Source organism: Terrapene carolina, unplaced genomic scaffold (genome assembly GCF_002925995.2).
Source record: "Terrapene carolina triunguis isolate 2854851 unplaced genomic scaffold, T_m_triunguis-2.0 Scaffold113, whole genome shotgun sequence".
NCBI lineage: Eukaryota > Metazoa > Chordata > Testudines > Emydidae > Terrapene > Terrapene triunguis.
This window is the reverse complement of record NW_020664464.1, coordinates 10,452,824-10,464,997: the sequence shown is the minus strand read 5'-3', so window position 1 is coordinate 10,464,997 and position 12,174 is coordinate 10,452,824. Positions and strand designations below refer to the sequence as shown.

The 12,174-nt window shown below is 40.6% G+C and overlaps 1 protein-coding gene across 3 annotated transcripts in view; it reads left to right on the top strand.

Annotated features, from left to right (window-relative positions):
• The window catches only part of PCSK5 (proprotein convertase subtilisin/kexin type 5), a 296,183-nt gene that overhangs the window by 58,272 nt on the left and 225,737 nt on the right, over positions 1–12,174 (top strand). For all 3 annotated transcript variants that reach the window (XM_026652353.2, XM_029911707.1, XM_026652352.1), the window contains exon 3: positions 2,193–2,306. In XM_026652353.2, coding sequence (XP_026508138.1) covers positions 2,193–2,306 — 114 coding nt within the window. The remainder of the gene's footprint in view (positions 1–2,192; positions 2,307–12,174) is intronic.

The window sequence follows — 12,174 nt, the reverse complement described above, 5'->3', positions numbered from 1 at the left end:
AAATGTTTGTGCAGTGTAGACATCAGAGATCCCTTGTTATACTGAAAATGTGACTAGTCATAAGCAATAATGTCTAAATCAAAAGAAGATTTGGAGGTTGGGTTTGCATAAGCCTTGAAAACCTTGATTGCTTATCTGGCGGTATTGAAGTTTCACTCCTCCCTGACCTCAACAAGTCAGGGACAGATTAAGACAGGTTCATGGTCCAAGGGGACCTAGTTTGCCAGTGAGTCAGCTAAGGTGCAGCACATGTGACCTCATATGTGCTAGGGAGCGTTGTTTTACATGGCAGGAAGAGTTGGAAAAAAAACAGGGATCCATTGTCAGGGTCTGGAAGAGAGAGTTCATGCCACCAATAGGGGGCTGGGAGGGCCCTTTCTGAATGAAGCTCCTCAATGTGTAATATTTGAAGGCAGCAGACAACCCAGTAAATATTCCCAGGCTTGCTGAGAAGTCCATGAGATGGATTTTAGCCGAGCCAGGCATCCTGTTGGAAGAGGAAAGAGGTGGCCAGAAGAGAAAGGGGACTTATCAAAACTTTCTCAATTCCCTACCACCCAGAGATATCGGAGGGGTAGATTTTGGAGGATTTGACAGAGAAAGGGGACTTCAACTTGCTTACACAGCATCAACCAGCTCCCTCCTGTTCTGTGTCCGTTGACATCACAGCTCTTCCTGTAGAAACCATGCCGCTACCGCTGACCCTGAAGCAATTCTCAGGTAGCGATGTTGCTTGGTGCAGAGGGAAAAACTATGATGTTATCACAGTCCCCACACTGTCCTCTACCACCCTATGGAAGTGGTACCCCATAGAACTGCCTTACAAAAGGGATTCCACAGGTTCAGAGATGCCTCGTTCTCCTCTCACCATGATCAGAATCTGGAGATTCTGCATTCCCTGTTTTCAGAAGCCAGGGGAGCATGGGGCCATCAATTCTTACTCATGAATAACTCCCCTTATAATAAGTTGGAGATTTGGCTTAAGATCTCAGGATTTGAACTAGAATTAAGAATGCATGGTTGGAGACATTTTTCTGCTATGGGAAAACATTAATATTGTCCCTAGCTAGTGACTTTGAGCTGGAACAAGAAAATAAAGATGGGCTCTGAAAGTAAAGTTTATTTTTGTGTGTGTGTGAGTGTACATGCCTGGGAATCAGGAGTGCAAGGTGCAGAGCAGGCTGTTAGCAGGTGATGGCTGCCTTTCTTTCTTTGGAAGATGTGAATTGAATTTTTTTATATTTTTATTCTGTACCAGCAGTTCAGCAGCAATATGAGCTGTCGGTAAGCCACAAGCATGCAAGTAAAATTTGGGTTTGACTGTGGATAGTTTACAATATTTACATTTATAGCAGCAAGTTCCCATTTAGAAAAGTTAATGGTGTTGGGGGGAAGGGGGAAAGCATTACAAATTAATATCTGCTATGGACTGGATGTCACCTTTGGTATCGCTTTTCTGAATGTGTTCAGAGTCTTTGATGAGGTGTCTGACAGAGAAGAAGCTTAACTTTGGAAGCCTGATTTTGACCTTGATGTCTTCTTTCATTTATATTTTGAGCTTCTTGTTGTAATTTAACCTATTACCCTGTACTCTGCTGCTTTTTCCTGGGAAGTACTTTAATTTTACAGAAAATACAGTTCTTGAAAACTGAGTGAATCGTGACAAATAATCTCATTGCAATGAATTATAACTTATTTTTTGGTCTTTTCATGAGGTTGATTCAGATATTGGTTAAATAGAGCTTTTTAATACATTTTAGTATTAGCAGCTGACAACTTAAATAAAGGAAAAAGAAAAAAAGAAAAACCCTTGGAAATCCCATTCATTTTTCTTTTGAGTAACTGTTAATCTTTGTGTTTATAAATACAAAATGGGGTCAGTTTATTATTTTTTTATTATTATTATTAATAAAGAATAATAAAATATGCAATGGCATTGTTCAATAGCTAATGAAGTCCTGTTAGCAGGGGATTTAAATAGTTGTGCATGGCAACCTGTAGTACTAACTAAATTGCTATATTTTCCTGCGAACTAAATGACAAGGTGAGCTTTGCATTCCCTTTGCCAAAATTAACACTTTAACGTGAAATAGACGTGGACTTCAGTAATGGGAAACTTCCAAAGATTGCTCACATTTCTTGATAGTCTCCATGGAACTCTAATACTTACCAAATATTTTTCTTGTTGGCAGGTGGAGTGGATACAACAACAGGTAGTTAAAAGAAGGATAAAGAGGGATTATAAACCTGGTGGTACCCAATCCACTTATTTCAATGATCCCAAGTGGCCAAGCATGTGGTACATGGTAAGTATAAAGGCAGCCATTGGCTCTGATTCATGCTAATCGTTTAGTTGCTCTGCTATGATCCTCTTCAGAAAAAGGCAAACGTTATTTTTAGTTTTATGTGGACTAAGGAAGGGTCTGTAAACTCCTTACCAGTATAATGAGTGCTTCCTATTGCGGTGCTCTTGGGGAATGTTTTATTACAGAATAAAGTTTCATCAGTGGAGAGGGGAAGGGACATAACCATGGTCCATATGAGGAAGGGGGAAAAAAACCTTCCGGTCTGGGTGCCCTGCCTCCAAGACCCCATGTGATACAGATAATTCCCATTGACTCCAATGTCAGTTGTATCATGAAGCAAGAGAATGGAGACCAGAATTATGTCTTTGTGACAGTAGTAGGCACACAGATATGGTGTGTTAGATAATGAACTATTCCATCTGACCGTGTTGCTTTTTGTCTGACATAAGAAACACAAGCAAACTTTTTTTTTTTTAAACATGTAACAGTCACAGTTAAAGCTTGGACTGAAGATCTTGGCTACCCAAACAGATTTTAACTATGTCCTTAATTTGTGTTGCATGGCCTAAATTAAGTATTTTAAGTCATAGTATATCCAGGCTTTGGAAGAAGGGAGAGTCAAATTAGGCAAATGACTGCAGTTTAATAACAGGATAGTCATATTTCCCAGTTCACTGAAAACTTTGCCTATGGTAAACCATCCTGTCTTCAAAGACACATGTTTCTTAGGACATAGATCACACATCCAAAGGCTTTAAAGAGAGATTAAACTAATATAGGACCAAATCTGACCCTGGTCAGCAAGTGAGATGGAGCCAGGCCACTGCCTAGTCCTATTCTGCAGTAGGATGTTTGTGAGGCATAGTGGAGAAGGACCAGGACAGTTTGGAGGGGACGTTTGCTGGGGCCAACGCTTCTGCTCCTTTGAATAAGAACAGCATGGTCTTCAGGTGATCATATATGCTACCCTGTGTTGGCCATTTCCACAGTTGTGAGACCAGCCTTTTGGGTTTGTGTTGTGCCCGCCATTACAGTCTTGATCTCCTTTGCTAGTGCTCTGTTGAACACTTGGTAGGACTCCTGGCCCTGCAACCCTCTTTCCACACAAGGTCACCCATGTAGCTCAGATGAGAGCAGGGCCCTAAACTGAAGTAAGCGTTTTGAGACTTGATGGCTTGATTGTCATCAGACTTGAGGGGAAAATGTACATTTTTGAAACTGTTATGTAAGAAGATGTTTAATTTTAGGACAGATACATTTTCAGTGGAATATCATCTCTCTAATTTTAAAAATTGCAATTGAAAAACAAAAAGGACACAGACCAAAGGAAATTTGCAAATAACAGTATATTCCGAGATTTTGAGATGCCTTATCTTCAAGCACAGATAAGAGTATGTGCTGTATGGGTAGGTCACCAATCAGGATAGGGAGTGACTTGGGTATTGGCCCATGGTTCCAGGGTTGCTGGGCTTTGATCAGAGACTGTGCAATAACCAGACTTCCCAGATTTTTCGTATATTTATCACTGAGCCTTATCACTAACCCTTTGAAAGGCAAATTGTTGTCCCTGACTCCAGCATGACTCTGATTTCTGGCATAATTTTAAAATCTCCTCAATAAGCCTTGACATACAGTAGGGGCATATTTATGTGTATACAATAGGGTATTTTCAGTTAAGGACTCTTGACTTTGGAACTTGCTTCCCTTTTTTGGTCCAGCAGACCTGAATCCTTTGATATTATGGGCATGATGCAAGGTCCCTGTTTTCCCAGGTTCTTGATGAGGAGGTGGGTTAAGGAATGCATAAGTGGGTTCAAAGGGGTGATATTTGTGACTCCTGATAGGCCGTTAGGGTCCTTTTTTATGTGTACACTCAGAGCACTCAATCAGTGCAGTTTAAAACTACCAATAAATTAACTAAGTATTGAAATAGGATGGTCAAGTCTCTCGAGCTAGGTGTATAGTATGTTTTGGTGGAGGCTACCACAGTCCCTGGGAACTCTCCAGTTTAGTTGCAGGGAATCTTTCCTCCCTGGTTATATATAATTTCCTTTCTAAAGCCTCCTATTGTGACAAACAGTGCTTATCCTGGGAAGGCTGGATGTGATGTTTGCTGGGCCCTGTCAATGCTGCGGCTTGGCACTGGAAGGGAAAAAGGTACTTATTAAATGATGGCTATTATACCAAACAGATTTTGATAGAAACCACTCACATTGCTCAATGATTGCGCTATACTTACTAATGAAAGCATTTTATTGAATTTTTACTAGTTCACAAAATCATATAAATTGAGTATAGGTGTAAGTATAACTGCAGGAAAACGATTTCTGCTATTGGATATAGCATATAGCATGATTCTTCAACTGCACCATAGCACTGCTGTCCATATGCCACATGTGAGTGTTGTGTCATGGGAGGAAGGCAGCTTGTTCTTGCTACCCTGTGGTACATGTGTGTGGTTACCATGATACTGGCAGTGGAGGAATTCCAGGCTCTCCTGGCCTCTGCATAGAAGTGCAAAGTAGTAGTACTATTTTATTTATTATGTTAACTCAGGTGGAGAGGAAGCCCTCAGAAAAACCTCAAAGGAATTATTAGGGCTCCAAGACCCAGATCCTACAAAGACTTACTTATGAGCTTAACTTTAAGCAGGTGAGTTGTCCCATTGAGTTTTGTGGGACTACGCACTTGCTTAAAGTTAAGTATTTGTATAATGTTTTGCAGGATTAGACCCAAGTTCAGAACCCACATTTTATGTACGGGTGTGTTTGTGCGTGTGCTTGATCCACGATTTCAGGAAAAGTTTAATTAAAATAAAAAGTTTAACAAACAGAATCTCTTCTCTGACATGGTGGGAAGGATCAAAGGTGGATATTTCCTACTCATGAAAGTCAAGATAGTGGGGCTGGGAGAACTTAGGCTTTGGGAGACCCAAGTTCAATTTTCTGCTCTACCACAGACATCCTGTGTGACCTTGGGCACGTCACTTAGCCTCTCTAGGCCTCATTTCTCCATCTGTGAAATGGGGATAATACCCCTTCCTTACCTCACAGAGGTGTTGTGAGGAGAAATACATGAAAGATTGTGAAGTCTTTGATATCTACTGATGAAAAGTCCTATATAAGAACTAGATATTATTATATTATGTCAGGCTACGGATGTTAATACTAGATCTGTGCACTGGACAGAAATTCCATTTTATGAAGGATTTTTGGATTTCAAAATTTGGTTTTGTCCCAAATCAGAGGGAAACATGAACATTTCTAAATTATCCATGAAAGAGAATTCAGGGGAAAAAATATTTGAGATCAATCAAAACATTTTGTTTGGACAAAATCAAAATGTTTTATTTTTATTTGAACTTTTTAAATTTTATATTATAATACAAAGTATAATACAATAACAATTGTATATGATATTACAAAATAAAATATTTCTAAAAAATTTGAAACATTTCATTGCTAAAATGTTAAAACAGGATGTTTCAACAGTGTCTGAACTTCCCCCGCTGTTTTTTCTCTGAAACGAAATTTCAGCAAAATCAAGGTGATTTCGTGAAGCATTTCAATTTTGATGGAACTGCATTTTCAGAACAGAAAATGGTTCTATCAAAGTTTTTCTGACCAGCTCTAGTTACAACCCACTTGAGATCACATTTTCACTCCTTGAGGCTATAATTTTCTCTATGCTTTCTCTATCTGTGCTTTCTAAATTTTATTGCAAGTACTGTACTGAAATGACAAAGTTTGTTTTAATGGTTCATTGTGCATTTTGAAAAAAGCATTTTTATCTGAAATGTAATACATTTTCAGTAACTCTTTGTTGATGCTGTTTTCTCTGGATCAGAGTCATGACAGGACCTTGTCCCAGCATTTTGGATCATGTGTATTTGTCTTTATTTGATCTATCTAATTTGTATGTTGATTTAGTCCCTATCCTATCAGGACACTCACGGTGATGTAGATAGATAGAGTTGAATAAATGGCAGTAGTTTGTGATATTACTGGAGTGGTAACAATATACCACTAGGCAGGAAATTCTGATTGCCATAAAGGTTCAGTTAAAGAGGAGGCAACCATTAACAAGTATTGAATAAATGACCTCAGAGCTGTTTCAGGTCATTTCTAAGACATCCCCATAAGACTGCATTTGTGATTGTAACTTCATCTCTATATATTAAACGCACTTATCTTTTCTGGTTGTCAGAAACAAACCAAAAAGAAAGGGGGAAAAAACTCTGTATAGAGCTATCAGTCATTGCTACACCATAGAGAGAGGATTCTAGGTTGCTAGCTACAAACTCCTTATTATGAAAGCAATAAAGTACTATCATTTGCTGGTACAGATTTTGATTAATGAGTAACTTCGTTACAGGTTGAGATTGATACCTTTGGCCCTTGAACTGGTCTAATCTCTAGCAGGGCTGTAAATTTCATTGAGATTTGTTGACACAAGATCTTTTATCTATATACTATGTCAAACAAACTGTTTGATTAATGTCTTTCTCTTCTCTCTCTCTCTCTCTCTCCCTCTCCCCCTCCCCCCCCTACTTTGCTTCACAACCACAAACCTGGTCATTTTAATGAGTAGGAACTAAGAAAATGGTATGGGCTTATTTGAGTGACATCTATGCCCAGAAGTAATGGGGTGATGATGTGGTGGTGGTGGGGTGCATGCCTGCTGTCCCCTTTGATTCATCACAAACCTGAGATGTGTATCCCGTGAGATATGTTTAAAACAAATATTCCACCTCTATATTCTTCAATGTTGATTCTAAAGATGTTCCTAGAAAGTGAAACTTAGAAACTGTTGTAATTCCTTTCACTCAGGGCCTGAGCCTCTAAAGCAGTGGTCCCCAAACTGTGGGGGAGGAATGTTTGTGGGGGGCATGGCAGGGCCCGGGCCAGCCCTCACAGGGGGTGAGAAGGGGGCGCCACCCAGCCCCACTGTGCCCCCAGCTCTGCTCTGGCTCCAGCTCTGGCCTGGGCCCCAGCTGTGGCCCCCTGCTTTGGCTTCCAGCCCCAGCCACAGCTCCCCCCTTCTGACCCTGGCTCTCGCCCCAACCTCAGCCCCCAGTCCCGCTCCCAGTCCCAGGTCACAGGGTGATGCGAACAGTTTACATTAGAGGTGGGGGGGGGGTGACAAAGAGTTTGGGGACCACTACTCTAAAGTGCCAAGTACCCTAAACTTCCAGTGAGAGTAAGGAGAGTAGAAAGTGCACAGCACCTCACAAAAGGCACTCATTACCTGCAAGATCAAGTCCACTGTGTTTCATTATTCGAGAGCCCAGTTATCTGTGTATGCTCTTGTGTTATGCTTTCTAATAGTGAAGAAAAGAAAACATTAAATGCTACTTTTCTCCACCTTGAGACAATACTACACCTCTACCCTGATATAACGTGACCCAATATAACACGAATTCTGATATAACACGGTAAAGCAGTGCTCCGGGGGGGTGGGGCTGCGCACTCCGGCGGATCAAAGCAAGTTTGATATAACACGGTTTCACCTATAATGCGGTAAGATTTTTTGGCTCCCGAGGACAGCGTTATATCGAGGTAGAGGTGTAGTTTAAAGAATGCAATATGTTTTCCTTACCTGAACCTGTCAGTTCTGATGAATCTATAGCTAACATGGCGGAATATAACCTTTCTTGGATGAATGACACATAATATCTGATCTGATGGTCACAGCTCAAACATTGCTCAAGATTGACTTACACAGCTGGGAGTTGGTTTTGTCTCAATTTATACCAAGTAAAGAATCACTAGAGACCATGTACCTTGCTTTCGCTATGACCTGGGCCCCATACGAGTTTAGGGTTTGGAAAGTGAACAGTCCAACATATTACCCCCACAGCTCACCTGTCTATGTATCATTAGTTTAATACCAAAAATATCTACAATATTTCATCTCTTTAATTCTTGTGGATAAAATATGCAGACTGCTCATAATTGTTCCATATCGAATCAATTCACATAGCCAGGGTCACAGTCATCTGCAAAATTCCACTGCTGTCTGAAAATACTTTACCTTACCTGTGATAATAGTCCCACTATAACTGGAAGGGATTTGAGGAAAAATGTTTCTCTGTGCATTTGACAGCGTAGTCAGATTCATAGTCAGATTCACTCTTTCTGCTGCATAGTCAGTTGGTGTTGCCAGTTTCTTCCGGTTTGTGTTGGTTTTTCACATGGCAACCGGGGAGAGAAAAATATTTTTAAAAATAGGAGAATGTGTCTGTAAAACCTCAAAAATGGCAGGAGGACTGAGAGACAGGTGTAGTAAGTGAAACTATTTTTAACTCATTTTTTAAAAGTTTACTATTTTTCAAGTTAGGAGTGTCTCCCTAAAAGCTATGCTTTGCCCGCCTAGAGTAGCTATCTCCAAAGGTAATGAAATGAGTCTGATTCCACTGTATGTGAGGTGGATTCAGGGAGCCCATATAAAGGGTCCACCTTCCCCTTCTTCACTAGACAATCACACTGAGTTAGAATATGACCTCCAGGAGTTGTGTTAATTAAGATGATGCTGACTATGGCTTTTCAGTCAATGCAGAAAGGGGCAAGCCTTGTTCAACATTGTCAGCTTGTCACAGGTAAGCCCTATCACTACTATTATTATTAATTATAATTATTAGACAAGCCCTCTGTGCCCAAGGTAGAGGTCTCATTCGCTGTGAACCCTGCAGACCGCCTATCAGTTTGCTCAGGCTGGGCATTTGGGTCCACTATTTGAACATAAATAGAAGATTTTACTAAGACTAAGAAGAAGAAGAAGACTGACTAAAGATATGAGGAGAAATAAGAAATTTAAAAGTACATCAGAAGTGAGATGCTCTAGGGAAAGATGATGGATCTGCTATAGCACCTGGGAGTAAATGTGAAAATCAAAATGATTTGGGAATTGAATAGAAACAAAATGATTGCTCAGCATTGGACTTCACCAGAGAAGTTAAGAAGAAAATGTCTATCCAAAGGCTACACTTTGCAGCTAATGAAGGTGTGGTGCTGTCAGAGAGAAAACTAGAACTTAAGTTGCAGTAAATCACTGGGACACAATGGTATTCCTCTGAGAAACTAGTGCATAAAATAACTGAGCTACCCACAAATATATGTAATATTTTTTTTAAATGTTATACTCGATGAGAAGAAGGTGGCCAATATTGTAGCCACCTTTAAAGTGGGTCATCCTGCAAATTTATATACCAGTGAACCTTACCTAAGATCCTGAGGAAATATCTGAGAAAGCCATTAAAATTATAAAGCATGGTGAAGAGTGTAATGTGAGAGCATACCTGTCAATGTCTCATAAAAGAAAATGAAGGTGATCTACAGCATCCATAGAGGACTTGGAATGGGGAGAGAAATGTCACCCATTGCCTGTCCAAAGTGGGAAAAATGTTCACACTTTTCACGGTTGTTGCTAGAAACAGCCCAAAGCCACCACCAAATCCCCTTTCACACAGCCCCCTTATAAATTAAAAACACTTTTTAAAATATTTAACACTGTTATAAATTCTGGAGGCAAAGTGGGGTTTGAGGTGGAGACTGACAGCTTGTGACCCTCCATATAATAACCTCGTGATCCTCTGAGGGGTCACGACCCCCAGTTTGAGAACCCCTGCTCTATTTGCTTTTTACTTGCAGTGTTTTCCTGCTCTCCTTTCCCTGCTCTGTTCCAGACTTTCCTTTATTTTCTATTTCCCCTCCCCTTCTGGCCCTCCACCTCCAGTTTTGTAAGTTCTGCTTTCCCTCCAGTTAATTTTGGAGAGTAAGAATTTTGGGCAGTTTCTTTCTTAGGGCTTGTCTACACTTACTGTGGGATAAACATGCGGTGATCGATGCATGGCGATCAATGCGACCTGCTAAATCGACCACAGATCGCTCTCCCATTGACTCCTGTACTCCAGTGGATTGAGAAGAGTAAGGGGAGTCAATGGGAGAGTGTCTCCTGTTGACATCGCATAGTGTGGACCCGCAGTAAGTAGATCTAAGCTACGTCGATTTGAGTTACGCTATTCACATAACTCAAATTGCATAGCTTAGATTGACTTTTCCCTTTAGTGTAGACAAGGCCTTATGCACAAAAGGTTGGCTTTTGTAAGGGTGAATTGTGCTTCTCTAGTCTGTTAGATGTCTTTGAAAAAGATAATAAAATAATACATAAAGGACTGTCAGTAAATATTTATGTAGTCTTTGAAAAGAAGAAAAAAATAGAGTACATGTAATTTATTTAGGCTTTTGAAAAAGGAGTTGTCTCTTACATGGTGTTGTTACTGTAACTTGGAAAACCCAAGCAAAGATATGGAACCTGATTCTGCACTCTCACTGTTTTACTTTGTTTTACACTGACTTCAATGGAATTATTCCTGATTTACATAGTTGTGAGAGCAACATGAGGCATACAAAGTCCTGTTGTGGCTTAATAGTTGGTTAAGAGACAGAAAAGAAAAAGAAAGGATAAATGGGCAGTTATCAGCATTGAAAGAGGCTAATAGTGGGATGCCTTAGGAGGCATCAGAAGTGGAGCCAATGTTGCTCAGTGTATTGAGCTGGCAGATGAATGAAGAGTGAGTTGGCACAATGGTTTAGAGTAGCTATGATGAGGGAGGATTATTTGGAATGCCAGAAAGGCCAAACAAAACTCGATAATTGGGCAACATGGTGGCAACTAATGTTGAGTTAAGCATTCAGGGAATAGTTTAGTTGAAAAGAGGCCACTATATATGAATTAGCTGCACAGGTAGCCAGTTCAAATTGAAATTGCTTCAGTTTGTGGAAACACCTAGTAGACATTGGACATGCTCAGAGACTTAACTCAGGCATTGGCATTATCACTCAGTCTCTATATTCGTAATATTATCTTTAGGGTGTAGACAATTGAAAGGTAATTCACAGTGGAATTTGAGCTATTCTATACACATTGATGAGCTCTGAGTTATTTGTCACTAGGGCTGGCTGTGCAAAACTCTTATAGTGAAACCCAAACCAGGTGAAACTCGGTTGGGTTTGGGTTCCAGTGAGACCCCAAACTCAGAGCTTTGTGTGAAGGTTGGAGAAGAGTCTGTCAAACTCAGGACTCTGCTTTCCCTTCAGAAAACTCCCCCCACTAAAATAGACCCTGGAGCCATGAATAGTGGATTGGGCGGTGGCTGGTTACATATACTCTACTGACATCTTCAGGGACTTCCAAGTGAACCCTACCAAAATCCCCTTTAAGGGATATCCTGTTACCATGCAATGCATTCTAAGGTGCATAAGAGCCTAAAATAAGGTTAATTGGCCTTCAGTAGCAGCAGTGGGTCAAAAGGAATGCCTTCAGGTCATGTAGCTATTCAATGAGTGTTGAGGAGAAATGTTAGACAAAGAGTCTGCTTCCCTAAAGATGCCGATAAGATTTGTGGGAATTGGGCTTATCTTGCTGGACCCCCAAAAATGCAAGATAGAAAACTGAATAAAGGAGTGTTACAGACTTCTGGGCTTCCTTAGATGATGGCACCAGCTGAGGGGAGAGTTGTCTCAGGGTCTAGCAGGGTTGCGTGGGGGCAGAAGTGGAGAAACCAGAGAGCAGTGCCTCATGGAATAGGCTGGGAGGGAGAGAGAAGAGTCACTGTGGGGTCAGGAACAGTTGAGCAGACGATCAAGACAACCTAAAACAATCTGTGTCAGGGTACACCAGAAGTGAGTATCAGTTGACAGCTAAGTGTGAGCCTCACAATGTCCTTTTATTGTCATCTACCTGTATTAAGGTACTCATCCTTTGGCCCAGAGTCTTCACTAGCCATTTGTCATCTCTAGACCTGTACATTGGCTCTTCCTTCTACCGGGAAGATACTGACATGCCTAGAAAGCAACATACTTTAAAA